At 39.2% G+C, this 17,278-nt stretch overlaps 1 protein-coding gene across 1 annotated transcript in view; it reads right to left on the reverse strand.

The window, feature by feature from the left end:
* Positions 1-17,278, reverse strand: part of LOC105808033 (phosphoglucomutase-like protein 5) — a 35,701-nt gene that overhangs the window by 15,366 nt on the left and 3,057 nt on the right. Inside the window, exon 2 of the mRNA XM_012641591.1 lies at positions 1,585-1,747. Coding sequence (XP_012497045.1) covers positions 1,585-1,747 — 163 coding nt within the window. The remainder of the gene's footprint in view (positions 1-1,584; positions 1,748-17,278) is intronic.

A 17,278-nucleotide genomic window follows, 5' to 3' on the forward strand; every position in this document is an offset into this window, starting at 1 on the left:
CTTCTTGATGAATTGACCCCTTTATCATTAAATAATGACCTTCTTTGTCTCTTGTAACAGTTTTTGACTTGAAATCTATTTTACCTGACATAAGTATAGCCACTTATGCTTTCTTTTGATTACTCTTTACATGAAATACCTTCTTCCATCTCTTAACTTTCAGCCTCTATGTGTTCTTAAAACTAAAACAGGTCTCTTATAGACAGCACATAGTTGGATCTTTTGTTTTTATCCACTCAGCCATTCTAAGTCTTTTATTGGAGAGTTTAATCCACTTACATTCAAGGTTATTATTGATAGGTAATAATTTACTCCTGCCATTTTGTTAACTGTTTTCTGGTTGCTTTATAGACCATTTGTTCCTTTCTTGCTCTCTCATTGTCTACCTTTGTGATTTGGTGATTTTCTGTAGTGCAAAGTTTGATTCCTTTCTCTTTCTTATTTGTGTATCTGCTATAGTTTTTTGTTTTGTGATTATGGTGGTTCTTGTTTTAAAACACTCAACATCAATAAAGCTTATTTTTTTTGGATAATATATAAAGTGGCTGCAAGGAGGGAGGGATAATAAAATTTCCCTTTAGAAGGCACTGTTTTGCCTGGAACCAGAAATAATTCATAATAGTAATTGTTATTGGTTAAAATTCAGCTCCCACCCACATACACAAACAGACTCAATGTTTTAGATTTTTAAAAGATTTAAGAGACTGAACAACCAAATACATGGTTCTGAGATGCCTCCTGATTTGAATAAAACAGCTGTAAATAACATTTTTTGGATCACTGGGAAAATTTGACTATAGATTAGGTTTCACATGATATTAGAGAATTATTATTTTTGTTAGGTATGTTAATATAGTTATGCAGGATTATGTCTTTATTTTTAAGAGATGCATAAAAACAATAGGTGTGAAATGTTCTCATGCTGTAATTTGCCTTAAAATTCTTCAGAAAAAACATGATAAGAAAAATGGAAAACTAGGGAATGGATACATGGTGCCTGTTATTACCCTTCCTTTTATGTATGTTCAATTTTTTTAAGAAATTCATTTCTATACATATATTCCACCCCCCATGAGGACCTCCAAGTTGTAAACTGCTACAAATATAATAAAAAGTTAAATAATTCTATGCATTTCAGTGACAGAAAGTTAATGCTGTGAGAAAGCAAGAGGCCTGAACTTAAGCTAAAAATCATTTGTCTGACCGTGCATGACCATGTGGCCTTTGGCAATAACTTGGCCTCTTAGAGCTTCAATTTGTTTATCTGTAAAATGAGGAGAACAGTCTAAGTGACCTTCAGGGTATATTTCAACTTTAGAACCCAGAGTCCTTTCATATCAGATAAGTATCAACTATTCAACTACTTCACTGTGCTGAGGAGTGCAGGACTACAAGAGACCGACCAAATGAGTTCAAGAGCCCATTAGGCCACTTTCTTGTCAAGTCACCACAGGCACCTCATTGGATTTTTCTGAGCCATTTCCTCTCCACCTTGCTTGTCTACCACCAGAGGGTCATTGTAAGACTATGATGATATAAGAGGAAAGAAATCATGATTATTAAGGCATATTCTAAACCACATACCTCCATTGGCAACATTAAACTTCACTCCAAACTCTCCCCCTGGTCCTCCAGGGCAATGGCTGGCTGTTAGGATGATTCCACCAGCTGCCTTGATCTTCCTGATAATGCAGGAAACTGCAGGTGTTGACAAGATGCCATTCTGTCCAATAATCAGTCGTCCAATCTAGACCAACAGGAAAAAAAATGTAAATCCAGTTGCAAGGGATTGAAAGCATTTCAACAGGAAAGTGTCCCAGGTTCTGTTAACACACAATCACTTGGCAAAATGAAATGAATGGGCTTTAGTTTAGGGGAGGAGGGGTAGGAAGAGCTCTTGCATTCTCTCTCCTGCCCAATGTCTCTAACACCATTTGGGGAACCCCCCTCTAGTAGTCAGTGATTAATCTATAAATAGGATATGCCTCAATGATCTTCAGCAGTTTGAAACATCTGCTTTTGATGACCAAGGGGTTAGCTTGAACCACACAAAATGTTCTTAGTTGGGTACTGACTCAGAAACTATGCACGTGAACATGCTAGAAATTAAAAGAATAAAGAAAGGAGTGCTTTTCTGCTTCCCCTGCTCTCTTGACCTGGGAACAAGTTCACAGAGCAGGGGACCTGGTTTACTACAACTCATCGTCAGCAGGCACACTTTAACTGGACTTTTCAGGAACTACCACTCTCCTGAAGGCAGAAATTCTATTTCTGCTGCTAAGTGACAGCAAGTGCTAAGGACATTGGAGAAACTATCCAGTCATGCTAAGCCAAGATCTGGAGGTCATCCATGGGTGTGGACAGACTCCTGTAGCTACAAAACTGACTTTTTAGAAAGTTAGCAACACAGCCCTGAAGAACATTACTCACTACACTTTGTTTTAAAATAGCGTTCAATATCATCCAATCCAGTAGTCTTCAAATGTTTCTACAAGTTAGAATCAATTATGAAGCTTTTAAAAATCCCAGTACTCAAACTATATTCCAGACTAATTATATAGCAATCTCTGGGGGCAAGATCCAGACATTAGTAGTTTTTAAAGCTTCATAGGTGATTCCAGTGTTCAGCCAAGCTTGGCAACCAAGCTCCCTTGTTACTCAAAGGACCGGCAGCATGGGCATCACCTGCAAGCTTGACAGAAATGCAGAACTTCAAAGCCCACCGCAGACCTACCAAATAAGAATCTTCATTTTAACAGGATCCCCTCCTATCTTCCCAGATAATTCATTTGAGAAATATTGATGTAGCCCACAAGCCAAAGCAAGCTCTAGCATCCAGTCCAACAGCAAAGTTACCCTGGCACCAACATTGCTAGAGGTCAGTCACTGACCAGATATAATAATGAGAAAAGACACAGAGGGAAAGAGATACAGGAGAGACAAAAAGAGCAAACATGAAAACTCCAAAGCAGGGCAGTCTTGGGATGATTTAGTATGGAAAGACACACACACCACAACATCCACAGAATGTGTAGTTCCAAGTAGAGGAGACAGATTATAAGCAAATAAACACACCAAAGACTTCATCAGAGTCAACGAAGCCCTACACGATCTTAACCCCATCCCCTACCACTCTCCATTTCCCACCCTCCCTCTGTCCAGCCATGGTAACAGCTTGCTGTTTCTTCTTCAAACACACCAAACATGATCCTGCCTCAGGGCCTTTGCATTTTCTCTTCCCTCAGCTTAGAAGACTCCTTCCCAGGTATTCACATACTTGCTCCCCATGTTCTGTGCAAGAGGTTTCTGTTCCAGTGTTGCCTAAGCAACAATAGCACCCTTGACAGCCCTATATAATGCAGTACCCATAAATCCATAACTTCCCTATTGTTCTCTATTTCCCTTACCTGCTACAATTTCCTGTATCACACGTATTACCACCTAAGATTTTCCACATTATTTATTTCCCCACTGTATACAAGCCCCAAGGATTGTTTTACTGCAATATCCCAAAAACCTAGAACAAATCTGGCATGTGGTAAGTGTACAATAAATATTTGCTGGATAAATTAATAAAAAAAATAAATGAATGATGAATGACTGCTATGTGAAAAATATATAGAAAAGTAGCAAGATGAGAAGGAGGAAGATCAGATGGGAGGCTATCCCAGTGGAACGTTGATAGTATCTTGGACCAGGCTAGAGGCAGCAGAAATGAAGAGGAGTTATTCGATCTCACAGAGATTTTTGGAAGGAGAATGAGCTGAACATGAGATGGACTGGAATATACGAAAGAGAGGAGCTGTGGTGGCCAGCTTCCAAAATGGCCCCAACCATTGCCTTCTGGCATTTGTGCCTTTGTGCAGTCCCCTCCCACACTCAATAGCACAGATCTGGGCGACCAGTATAATACTGCAGAAGTGATAGTGTGTGGCTTCCAAGGTGAGGTCACAAATGACATGGACACTTCTGCCCTGCTCTCTTAGACTGCTCATTCTGGAACAGGGCAGACACCATGTCATGAAGACACTCAAGGAACCCTGTGGAGACAAACCAAGGCCTCCCGCCAACAGCCAGCACCACCTTGCCAACCATGTGACTGAGCCATCTTGTAGTGAATCCTCCAGCCCCTTCAAGCCTTCATAAGACAAAAACCCTATCAACATGTGACTATGACCTCATGAGAGTTCCCAAGCCAGAACAACTCATCTCCTGTCTCACAGAATCTGTGAATCAATACATATGTGTTGCTGCTTAAAGCCACTAAATTCTGTGGTAATTTCTTACACAGCAATTGTAGGAACCGTCCCTGGGCAAAAATTGGCTTAAGCCCAGAGTCAGCGAAACTGGATGTGCTCTCCTTGGGGCCAGACCACAATAGGTCCGGACACGGCCTGTTGGACAAACAGAACTATTCCTCATGACGGACGGCTTTATGACAGATAACCAAGCGCCTGGGGTCTTGCAAACAAGCCAAGGTGACTCATTGTCCTACATATGGTAATGAGATAAAGAAGTTAAGATACAAGAAGTTAAGATGCAAACATCTGCTTCCATTGAGCAATCGTCTGGAAGGAATGAAAATGTGTTTTCCTCAAGGTGCCCAAGGTAGTCACGTGCCAGGAAGTAGCTGCCGGACATAGAAAAAGTATATAAATAAAACGACTGGTACAAATCGGGTACTGCAGTCTTATACGTCTTGTGTGTGTGTCTGTGTGTTTCTTTCTGTGTCCATCCCCCGTTCTGCAATCCGGGCCGCGACAGCAATAAATAGCTAATATAGAAGCAATGAGGAAGGAATGGAGAATAACTCTCAGCTTTATACCTGGAATATCGTGATGGATAGTGGTGCCACTAATCAAAACAGGAAAGGCAAAGGACAATAATTGCACTCATATTATTATCCAGAGCCATGATAAATTGTTTTCCACATGCTCTTATTATCAAATGCATGTAGTCATTCAACTCTTTTTATTGAGTACCTACCATACTCAACAGCAATGTAGAAGACCCTACCGATAAATGATCACAACTTAGTCACTGCCCTCAAGTAATAAGCCTGGAGAGTCAAGAATCTGAAAAATATTAGTAACTTTTGTTAATAATTTTCTCTTTCTCCCATTTTTCAGAATTATTCTCAAAGACATAACCTTTTAAAAGGAGAAAGGTATATACATGTAGATACTTCCTGCAGTGCCATTTACTAAAAAATTAAAATTTAAAAACAATCTTCATAAATGTCTAATAATGAAGAACCTGTTAAAGTGTGATGTATCAACTTATGGAATATTGTTCAGACATTTAAAAGGAAAATTATGAAAAGTATATAGACCTGGAGAGAAGTCACAAAAATGCGTGATCCCCCTCCCATAGCACAGAGTTGTTGTGGAGGAACAGCTGCCCAGCCAGAACTGCATTTTCCAGCCCACCCTGGCATCTAAGTGTGGCCACATGACACATTTGGACAATGGGTGATAAACTAGTACAAGAATGAGAACAAAAGTAATCTGTGTTTCTTCTGGGCTGAGGATCCTAGGAAGCAGATATGTTTTCTCTACACTGCCTCTTTCCTCATCTACAGGCCCAGTACAGGTGCCCATGTGGCTCTAGGAGATGCCGGAGCCACAAGATGGAAGGAACCTGGGTCCCTGTCCCGCTGAATAGACAAGAGTCTTTGCCCACCAGGAACATCCACATTAGACTATTACATGAGTGAGAAATAACTTCCTATTGTATTTAAGGCAATAAAAATTGCCTACATTTCACATTTATTTTTTTACAACAACCTGCATTTTCTTAAGTGGCAGAAAAAGGAATATAGACAATGTTTTAATGCTAAATAAAAAATGTAGAATACCAAATTATTTTTATGCTATTACAACAATGTAAAATTATGTATACTTTGGGGGCAAGGACTTGTAAAAAATACAGAAATAAATGTGTGCTGTGCAGTTTGTTTGTTAAGTAGGAGAGATTACAAATAGAGTCTTTATCTTATGAAATTTCAATTTTTTCAAAAGGTAATATCCATTCTGTTTAAGAAGGTTAAAGTGAGTAATTAAACTTGAGTAAAATTTTAACCTGAAATATTTTAGTTACAATTGGAGTATTAACAGAAGATTAAATTCTAGATAACTGGAAATTTTACCTACATGAGACTCACTCATTAATCCAGCAATACCAGGGAAAGGAGGAAGTGCTGGCCACTGTCTATCAGTCTGGTTGAGGGGCATCTGGGGGGGTGACAGGCACTCAGGGGCTGTAGGAGAGCAAGTAATGGGGCTTCTAAGGTAAAACACAGAAAATCATGAAGATATTTGTGTCCCATGTGAACACTCAGCAAAGGGTGACTTCAGCAGAGGACTATTTGGATAATCAAGCAGATAGGATGACCAGTTCTGTGGACACCAGTCAGCCTCTTTCTCCAGCCACTTCTGTCGTTATCCAATGGGCTTATGAACAAGTGGCCATGATGACAGACAGGGAGGTTATGCATGGGCTCAACAACATGGACTTCCACTCACCAAGGCCAACCTGGCTATGGCCACTGCTGACTGCCCAAACTGCCAGCAGCAGAGACCACACTGAGGCCCCACATGGCACCATCCTCAGGGTGATCAGCCAGACACCTGGTGGCAGGTTGATTCATTTGGACCACTTCCATCATGGAAGGGGCAGTACTTTGTACTCCCTAGAACAGACATACAGAAGAGAAGACACATGCACAGGAGAAGAAACAACTGAAAGAATAAATTTCAGTTGTTTTAAACCATCAAATTTGTGGCCATTTGTTTCAGGAGCTCTGAGAAATCAATATAAAATCTGTAAACTAGTACAAAATTTATATTAGTTTTCTAAGGTCACTGTAACGAATCGCCATAAACTTGGTGGCTAAAAAAAAATAGAAATTTATTCTCTCATAGTCCTAGAGGCCAAAAGTCCAAAGGCAAGGTGTAGGCAGGGCCACGCTTCCTCTGAGGCTCTAGGGGAGGGTCCTCCCTTGCCTCTTCCACTCTCTGAAGGCTGCACGCATTCCTGGGCTTGCATCCGCATCACTCCAATCTCTGTCTCTGTCTTCATGTCACTTTCTCCTCCATATATCTATGTCTTTCCCTCTTCTAGGTACTCTTCTTTTCCCAATTAGGCCAAGACAGATGTTCTCCGAAAAGTTATGGCTTTCAAGATCTAGTAATTGATAAAAAGAAATACAATTTTTGGAGACCCTGTTGTCTCCAAAAGAAAAAGCTCTCAACTTGAATTTCAAAGACCTAGATATGAATCTTGGCTCTACCCCTGACATAGGGTGAATCATTTAACTTCTCTGAGGCCCAATATCTTTATCTGCAAAGCCAAGACGAAAAATCCACTTAAGATGAGATTCTACAAAGAAAAACTCTCTGTAAAATTAAACATGGCACAGATCACGCTATTGTCTTCCCCAAATCCCACATCCCCCTCCAACATTTAAAGTTCATTTTCAAATAGAAGATTATCCCTTAAACTATCATTTCACTCTCTGAAAAAGTCCTAGAAATACCCTCTGTCAATGTAGCAGACTGCTAGCCTGCAAGGAAAAGATGGTCTGCATAATTGGCTTTGGTTTTGTTTACAGCATCGAAGCAGGCAACATTTGACTTTTATTCCAAGTGAAACCCAGGCTACAGCCCAAGGAGGACCAAGATGTGGCATCCCACTGCCCCCTTGCTAAAGCTCCTATACTATGGGGTTTGGCTTTGGCTGGAAGAAAGGAAACCCAACCCCACCCTCCAGAAGGTGCACTCAACCTGATGGACATTATTGCCACTAAGAAACACCTCCTTAAGCTCCTACGTGCAAAGGGGTAAGGGTAGATCCTAGTCCACTGTCACTTACACACATCGGAGGCACACAGACACAACTCCCAGGATCCATAGGTAGATATATGCGCATTATCACACAGGCCCTGCAGACACATCTGCAAGGCACAGACTTTCTCAGACACACAGATAGAAAGACAGATGCAGGATGAACTTGTTCCTACCCAGTTGTGACTTCTAAATGCTTGGGGATAGGAAGACGCAGTAGGTAGCCATGTGCAATTGCCTCATTTCCTGCAGTGAAGTTACTTAGACTCTCTCTGAGTCTATTCTTCTAACTTGATGTCAATGCCTCCCATCAAGCCTTAAATCTCACCTAGATTGTATCATGTTGTCTCCACTCACAAATGGGCATATCTGGGACCAAGGTAATTAATATGCCCCTCCACATGCCTTGGACCAGTATCCTGAGAAAGAGAAAAATTTATTACATGAAAGCTCTTCCCCAGCACTTCTATTTCTTCACATCATGTGCCATATACAAATTTTTTTAATGATTTTATTTCTGACAACTTTTTTTTCAAAATGTTAACAACCACTCTTCCAAATTAGATTTAGTATGACTATAGTTTCTAATTAGCTCAAATTAAAGTCCTAGAGAGAGCAGGGTTGTACAATTTAAACCTTCTGGCTAAAATCTTACAGTAGATGCAGAATTTTGATTCTAAATGTGTTTTCTCCAGCAACATAACACTAATGAAAACAGGATTGTTTTTCTGTGTGAACTCTCTTAAATTAGACTTGCCTGTTATGATTCCCTTCTCACTTTAAATAAGTCACTTAAGGAAAAAGGGAAAAGAAAAAATGTGTGTGACTGTCCTCAATATCCTCTGCTCACTGTGTGATATCCCTGAGATTCTCAAAGTGAACTAGAGAGAGTGAGGAGCACAATAAACACAAACTTCCTTGGTGCTTCACAGAGAAAGTGCTCTACAAGACCACACAGCCACCACCAGTTTCATCTGCCAAGTGCTGTGGAGAGCCATATACACAAAGATGCCTGTTGCCTGTCTTCTCAGTTACAAAAAACAAAAACCAGAAACCCACATGAACAAAGCCCAAAGCCAAGCTGCCATGGATTGCAGAACGCCAACCCTTGCGTACTGCTGCGTATGAGTAAGCAGGAGATGGCTAAGTGGAATTGCAAGAAATAACAAAGGCACGGATGTTGTGGTTTTCCAAACATCAAGGGACTTCTTCATTTGCACATGGATAATTGTGCAGTTATAGGCTTCATTACATGGAGACCAGATGGGAGCCAGAAAGCTCCTCCTCAGCTTCCTGTACCCTGGAAGTCTTTACACACACACAGGAGGGCTGGAGGGAGGGCTGAGAGTTCATTAGGACCAAACCAACATGGATTTCACCTTCAATTCCTAACATCTGAACAAGCACAGAAAAGTCATAGGCATCTAGAAGTATAACCCAAGTTTTGTTCCTCGATCAGCCCACCCAATTCTCAAGATTTTGTTGAAAAGACCAGGAAATCTCATTTTCCTCGGCTGCAAAATGGGGTGGTGAAAATAGGAAATATATTTCTCCTTGTAATTAGGCAATTCAGTACATGGAAAATACTCTGAAATCTTTACCTTTAAGGTAAAGGGTCTGACTCACTAAAACAAAAAAGGGCTCTGCTTGCTGCTGTTTTATCAGGTGGTTGCCCCACCTGGACACCAGGATAAGAAGTGCAAGTGTCCACTGGGTTTACGCAGGTCAAGAAAGCCGAGTTGAGTACCCTGGGAAAAGCCGAGATTTTGGTGTTCAGCAGGAAAGGCTGTAAAAACTGACTTTGCTCCCTATTGCCTATGTGACTCTGGGCAAGATGCTAAATCCTTCTGTATCTCGGTTTTGTTATCTAGAAGATCTAAAAGACCATATGATGGAGGGTGAAAGGAAGTGACGTAACCAAGCTCCAGCTCACAGCATCCGGCACCAACAGACTCTCGATACAGTTCACTTGCCTTCCTTGCTAGTGTCATTTCTTAATAGTAATTGAATAAATTTGTTGTTGTTGCTGTCTTACTAACCTGGAATATTTTTATTTTGAACATTTGTGAAGTATACTTAAACAAGAAGAAAATAAAAATAAAAATCACCTGTAGTCTTACCACGTAAAAATAACCACCATTAACATTTTGTATGTAGACTTTGTCTATGTGTCTCGGTCTCTATCTCTATTTCACTTATGTATTTTTACAAAAGGGATCATTGTCATTTACTTACTGTATCTAACCCTTCCCTTGAGTCTGTCTTTCCATGTCACTTATTAATAACATTCTTCCATGATATGATTTTAATGGCTGTATAGTCTTCTATTATTTAAATGTACTATTGTTTATTGACCAATATAAAAGTGTTCTTCTACCTCAAATTTTTATACATAGAAAACATGTTTGAGGACTAAACCCACACAATGATATAAATTAAACTGGATGTAGTTTGCCAATAAGTAAGCAACAAATGAGTTGTAACATGCTAACATAACTGCAATGTCTTTCTTCTTTAACCATAAATCTGCTCACTGAGAAGCTGCTGATGTCCACAGGAGGCAGTGGCAGGCCCGGGTCTGTGTCCTTGTCCTGACCTGGACCTTCTTTGATTTTCCCCATCTGTGCCTCTGATTAGCCCTGCCCATTTGTACGTACCAGGCTGGGCTGCTAATTTATCAATGTCATTGAGGTCGCTGCACAAAGGTGCCCTTCCAAAAGTGATTTCTTCCTAGAACAGTCAGACAAATGCCGCTTATATTTCTTACTCTTGGTCCATCCTGCTCCAGCACAAGTTCTATTCATCGTCATAGAAATAAACATAGGTCATTTGGGAACATTTAGGTAATTCCTTCATTTCTGTGAAGTCTTCAAACATTTTAGACTCTGTTTTATCTTCTTCTTAAATATATCCAGGGAAGAAGACATAGCTTTATGGGCAGGGGGTCTGTGCACACATGCACAATCATATGCTACATGATAAACTATCAAAATGTTTAAGAACACTTTATAGCTGGCACCTTCATAGGTAGACAGAAATTAAATATATATATATATATCCCCTGAACAAAGAACTCAGTATCTCTGGCACATTTATATATAGATAGAATATATATATTATATACACACACACACTTTTATATATATCTACATATATATATATATATTCTTTATAGGTAGAACAGAACAAAACAAGAACTCGCTTCTCTTAGAGCCATGTGCTTTCTCCGAGTGATTGTCACGATCAATTAAAATAAATTTGTATGGATTTTTAAATAAATTCCACCAGACCAGTGTCTGTCTGGCTAGAAAATAACTGCCCATTTGCTAAGCGCCCCCACCCCTTACGCTCTGTTCCAGTGAACTAAGGACCTCTGGCAATCACAGATTTACAACTCAGCAAGATTAAACAATTTACTGTTATTTATGACAGCCAAGCTGGATCTTCTGTATTATATTCCACATTAGCTTCTATCACTTTACATTTGGGAGATCCTGTCCAAGAAAAGATTATGCCTCCTACCCAAACATTCAGCAGAGCCGCAGGAACAGGCCCCCTGACAAACATCCTGCCAAAATACTTTAAAGCATCGCAAGCTCCCGCAGCTGTGCATTTTCAGACTACTCAACAGATTAGCGTGGAGTCTCTTAGCCTCTGCTTGGTCTGTTCCTTCCAGTAATCTGTCACATGGCCCACTCCATTAGGATTGAAAATCCTCATGAAATGAGCAGATTAAGATCTAGCCTCAGTCGGGGGCAGCGGGGTGGGCAAGGGGGCAGCCTGAGCCTCAGAAAGGTTTAAGATGGAAAAGCATGGCATCGACTCAGCTCATTCTTAGCAGGAAGACAGAGACCACACCAAAAAAGTCCTTTACGTTGAGTGGAAGTCTGTGCCGGAGCAGCTGCTGCCACTTCATGTACTGTGGTAGCGTATCTGTGTGTGCGTAAGTGTGTGTGTGGGTGCACGCCTGCATGCTGGGAGGAGAGAGGGCATCGGGCCTTCCCCAGTCACCACCCTGGCCTTAGCCAGTGGCCTGGGGGAATGCCAAAAATCAAGAGGAAGCTGTACCGGAGCAACTGTGATCACCACATCAGCAGGTGTCTTCCGATTAGCAAAGCTACTGGGACTACAAAACACACACACACACACGTGTCCTTCTTTTATTTTAAACCAAGCAAAATATTTTGGTAATAATTGTTATATGAACAAATAAAATAATTCATAATACTGTAATCCATCCTACATTAAATGCTTCCAATGCCCAGGAGGATATGGAGCAAGTATTATTACTTCCCCTCGTTTTACAAATGAGGAAATAAACCCCAGGATGTCAGGTGACTTCCCCAGGTAATACAAGTTGCAAATGGTAGTACCGTGATTCAAATCCAGGCCTTTTCCTTTTTTCTTAATTATTCTTTATGGATGCATTTTAATTATGAAAGTAATACACATAAATATATATATTTTAATTGAGACATCTACAAAGCAAAAAGGGAAAGGATTCTCCTCTCCCCACGGTAAACACAAACCCTCCAGATGTCTCTGCTATTGACTCTTTGGAGTATGGTCTTCCACCCCTATTTTTTATGCGTATGTTATATGCACAAAAGTGGGATCACGCTATACACAATACTCTGGTAATCACTTTTTTTCACCTAACAAGCTATCATTCATATCGTTTTCTTATTACATATAGATCCATATCCTTTGTTTATAGATTTTAATGGTATCTATTGGGTGGTTGTGTCATAAATTATGTACCTGTTTTCTAGTATTGAATATATAGATTGTTTCCAAGGTTTTCCTTAACAAAATGCTGCAGTGAGTATTCTTGTACAGAGTTGCTCTAGAAAATCTACATGATAGATTCTCAGATTAAGGGATCCCTACATTATTAGACAACTACTCTATGAATTTAGATATATACTGCCAAATTGCCTGACCAAAAGATATATCAGTTTAATTTCCACCAATAGTGTACAAACATGATAATTTTTTAACACCTACACCAACTCTGGGTATTTTCAACTTTTTTTTTTTTATAAATAGATGGACTGTTTTTATTTATATTTCTCTGCTTATGATTTAAGATTGATCACCTTTTCATGTATTTGTTGTTGACAATGTTTGTATTGAACTGTTTGAATTTTCTTATTGATTTTGAAGAACTTTTTATATATGATAGATTTTAGTCATTTGTTATAAAACTCTTCTCACAGTATTTTGTAGGTCTCTTGTCAAATAGAATAAACTCTTGCCCTCTGATTTCAGATCCTTTCTGTTTCCATTATAAATTCCTAAATACAAAACTAGATACCCCTAGCTAAAAACTAGGACTCTTATTAGAGGAAAACAATAGAAAGGCAATAATTACATATTATATTTATACAAAATACCTATTAATACAGACTTGGAAAGGGAAAGAGAAAGTTAAAAACTTCCATGCCTTCAGGCCCAGAAAAAGAACTTCTTTGGGGGTTGAATATTCCTGGAATTTTCCTTTTCATGCAAATAAAGGCATTACTCCAAAAGTTGATGTCACTAAAAATATCAGAGATGAAAGATATTCAAAGACTCAGAGAATGTGGATTTTCATTTTAACAAGTCTTGTATATATTCTAGAAATTTCCCTCTGGCTATGCAAGTATAAGCAGTAAAGACACATTGGTGCCTTTGAGTGTTTGCAAACTAACTCTCAAGGCTATAGGCTGACACAGGACATTGAAGCCCTAGCTTTTTACCTTCAATTTAAACATCCCTGGCAATTCACGCCTATTTTTCCTGCCTATTACTCCCAAACAATCTTGTTCAAATTCTATTACAGTACTTGTTTATGTTACTGCTGTCCAACAGAAGAGTATCCAGAGCCCCAAAACTGAGAGTTTAGGTTGATTAATTCAATACCTATGCTTGGACTTCTCCAAAAGTGGATTCCAACTTCTAGTCCACAAGTCTGCATAGAAGCTAGCAAATTTCCAGAGTTCACAAAGAGCTCAAAGAGAACAGATGTTTTATAGAAAATTCTTAGGGAAAGTTTCATACATAATGTTGCTGATGTGTGTCTGCCTTTTCAATAAACATCATTATGCTTTATCACAAGATTTAATAAAGCAGCTTAGTTAAAAATGCCATCTGGGTCTCTGGACACATTAAACAAAGCTTAAAATAACCACTCCAGCAACTGGGAGGGCCCAGCTGTTCTCACAACCTCTCCCACTCCTTTTACTTCCCCATAAAAAGAGTGAATGAAGACTAGAGGCTAGAAGTGTCAAGAATGAACTGACCCAAACATGGAGATCAATGAAATCAAGGGCTCCCTCAAGTTTGCTATTGCTCACATGATAGATTTCCTAATTCCACAACTTGGTGATGGTGATTCAGAAAGGGAAGCAAGATAGAGTTATGAAAGGCTCGTTAGAGTTTTCTAATGCATCACAAACCTGCCCTCCCTAATGTCTGGATTATTGTTGCTCTTCCCATTCACCTACTCTGTAGTGAACACTAGGAGAAAATACAGAGCAATCTCCACCCAGTTCTTTTTCCCTTCCAGAGATGGGAGCTTGAGCCACCCAACCCCTGGCTTTCAGATCCATTCTAGAAAAGAAGCCCTGGATATTGAAGCACAGGTTTCCCTCTCTTGCTTCCTTTTTCTTCCCTCCCTACTCCCCACTCCCCAACCCCCCCCACACACACACACTGCCCCTACCACCCATCTCATCCCACTCCGCTTCACTTCCAAACTTCTGTTCCTTGTCTTTGGGCCACACCAAGATTTGTTCCCCAGACAGTTCTAGTAAACGCCAAATCAAGTGTATTCTCATCCTTTAGAGCACCCAGCTTTTCACGGCCAATTGGTATCAAATACAACCTGTGCAGGCATCTATCTGGAGAACATTCCAAGTCCCCTGCTGACCTAGCCTTCCTCATACCACTGTACTTCAGCTTCCCCCTCTGAAAGATTTCACAAGGCACTGAGAAGTTATTGAATTCTGTAAGAGGCACTGTATGTTAATATTATTATTGCTAATCATCATGTGACCGGTATAGTGCATGGCTAGTCAATAAATGGATTTTCTCTTGGCTAAAACTTACAACAGAGCTGTAAGTTGTTAGCCAAGGGGCTTTATTCAATGCATACAGTCAAATCATAATTATCTGAGATATATTCAGTTGATCATACTCCTTTACATTTCAGGAAATAATACTCCTTTGCATTTCTCAGTGCTATAGATGTTACAAAAAGTGCTTTCATATGCATTGCTTCATTAGATTTCCAGGATAATTTAGAGATGCTGTCATACCTGATTTTTAGGTGAAGAAACAAGTGGTTTCTAGGCATTTCAAGAGGCTAACACAGTTGCCCTCCAACTTGTATGGCAGAGGTAGGAAAAGAAGGCAAGCTTTCCAGCTGCCAATACAGGGTTTTTCCTACCATACTTCACCACCTCCAAGGCTAAAGTTAAAAGAGGACATGATTATCACATGAAAAAATCTGGTTTGTATCTGCCTAACGTGTATTTATAGTACTTGGTGACTTATTTTAATGTAACCTATGGTTGTTTTTGGTTGTAACAGTCTGACTCCATTTTCGAAAACAGATTTTAAACACTTAAGTTATAGATCTGTGGTATCTAGTATGGTAGCTACTAACAACTTATAGCCATTAATATTTAAATTTCTATTTTAATTAAAATTAAGGAAAATGCAAAATCCAGTTCTTCAGTTTCTCTAGCTACATTTCAAGCATTCAATATCCACATGTGGCTAGTGGCTGGTGCAGATTATAGAACTTTTCCATCACCAGAGAAAGCTCCATTTGACAGTGCTAATATACAATGCCATTTCCAAAGAAAGAGAATTCTAGAAAAAGTCACAAACATCTTGAGGCAGGTACAGTGCTGTCACTCATCCATTATTGAAGGTAGTTTAGGACTAAAAAAGATGAGAACAAAGAGGAGAAATAGAGAGATTGCTCTTAGGTATACACACCCTGAAAAGAGCAAAGGCATTGCTTTAGCCATGAATAATTTGATATATAGAAGATCTAAACCACTGAGGAGGCTTTGAAGCACATGGAAATAGAAACAGGATCAAAAACCAATTGGTTACAAACTCAGCTTAATCACAATTCATTTAAATGATACTATTGATTCTTTGTACATAGTTATTTGTCTTCTGCTCTATATAGTATGACATGGTTTGCATCTTTAAAGGGGAATTAAAATACTTCTGGGGATTTTTTAGATTAGTTCCCATATCCACATAAAAACTACAAAAACAGGTAAAAAGTATCTTCTCATTTATTCACTAATCCATTCAAATTAAATATAAAAATCAAAGCATCCATAGTGATATTCAAAAAAGTGAAAGTGAAAAAAACAAAATTCATTTGTCCGGTGGAGCTGGCTAATTCACCAAATCCTTACTCTAAAAAATGGTAATCAAAAAAAGAAAGAAAGAAACATATATTCTGCCTTTCTAGAAGGAATTATGTTTCAAGATAACCAATTAGCCCAGTTGTGAGGAAAATGCCCAGTTTATAGAAAAACGCCTGCTAAAACATGTAAATAGAATTAGAGAATTAGAAAAAATCACCATTTTGAAACCCCTAATGAAGTAATCAACTCAAGGAAGAATCACTAATAATTGCCAAAACAACTGGGTAAACTTGATACGGAACCGAATATGCACATGGTACAAAGTTTACCCCACAGGCTACTGGCTTGACCCAAGGAAGAAAATAATGGAGGGTATAGGAAGGGACCATCATAACTCTGCAATCATCTCAGCATCACTAATTATGGGATATGAATACACACCATCATCTATGAAAAATTCTTGGGGAAAAAAGTTGAACCTGAATCCAATTAAGCCTTGCTTAATTGGATGAATGCTTATGTCCTCCCAAAATTCATATATTGAAATCCTATCGCCCAAGGTGATGGTATTAGGAGGTGGGGCTTTTAGGGAGTCATTAGGTCATGAGGGTGGAGCATTCATTATTGAAACTTGTGCCCTTATAAAAGAGATGCTGGAGAGAGAGCTAGTTTCTTCCACTATGTGAGGTCACAGCAAGAAAGCCCAATCTTATGAACCAAGAAGCTGGCTTTCACTAGACACCAAAACTGCCAGTACCTTGATCTTAGAATTCCCAGCCTCTAGAACTGTGAGAAATAAAAGTCTTGAGATAAATAACCGAACGCAATGTGTGTTCCTTGATTGGAAGAAACTAGCTTCCACAAACCAACCATAAAAGACAGTTCAGAATGATTAAGGAAATCTGAATGTGGACTGGGTAATAAATGATATAAAAAAGACATTTTTTATTTTGTTTGAAATGATATTGTAACTATATAGAAAATGTTATTTTTTAGAGCTTTATACTGAATAATTAAGGGGTAAAATACGATTTTCTTTAATATACTTTAAAACAC

This window comes from Propithecus coquereli, unplaced genomic scaffold (assembly GCF_000956105.1).
Source record: "Propithecus coquereli isolate 6110/MARCELLA unplaced genomic scaffold, Pcoq_1.0 Scaffold166, whole genome shotgun sequence".
In the NCBI taxonomy this organism is placed as follows: Eukaryota; Metazoa; Chordata; class Mammalia; order Primates; family Indriidae; genus Propithecus; species Propithecus coquereli.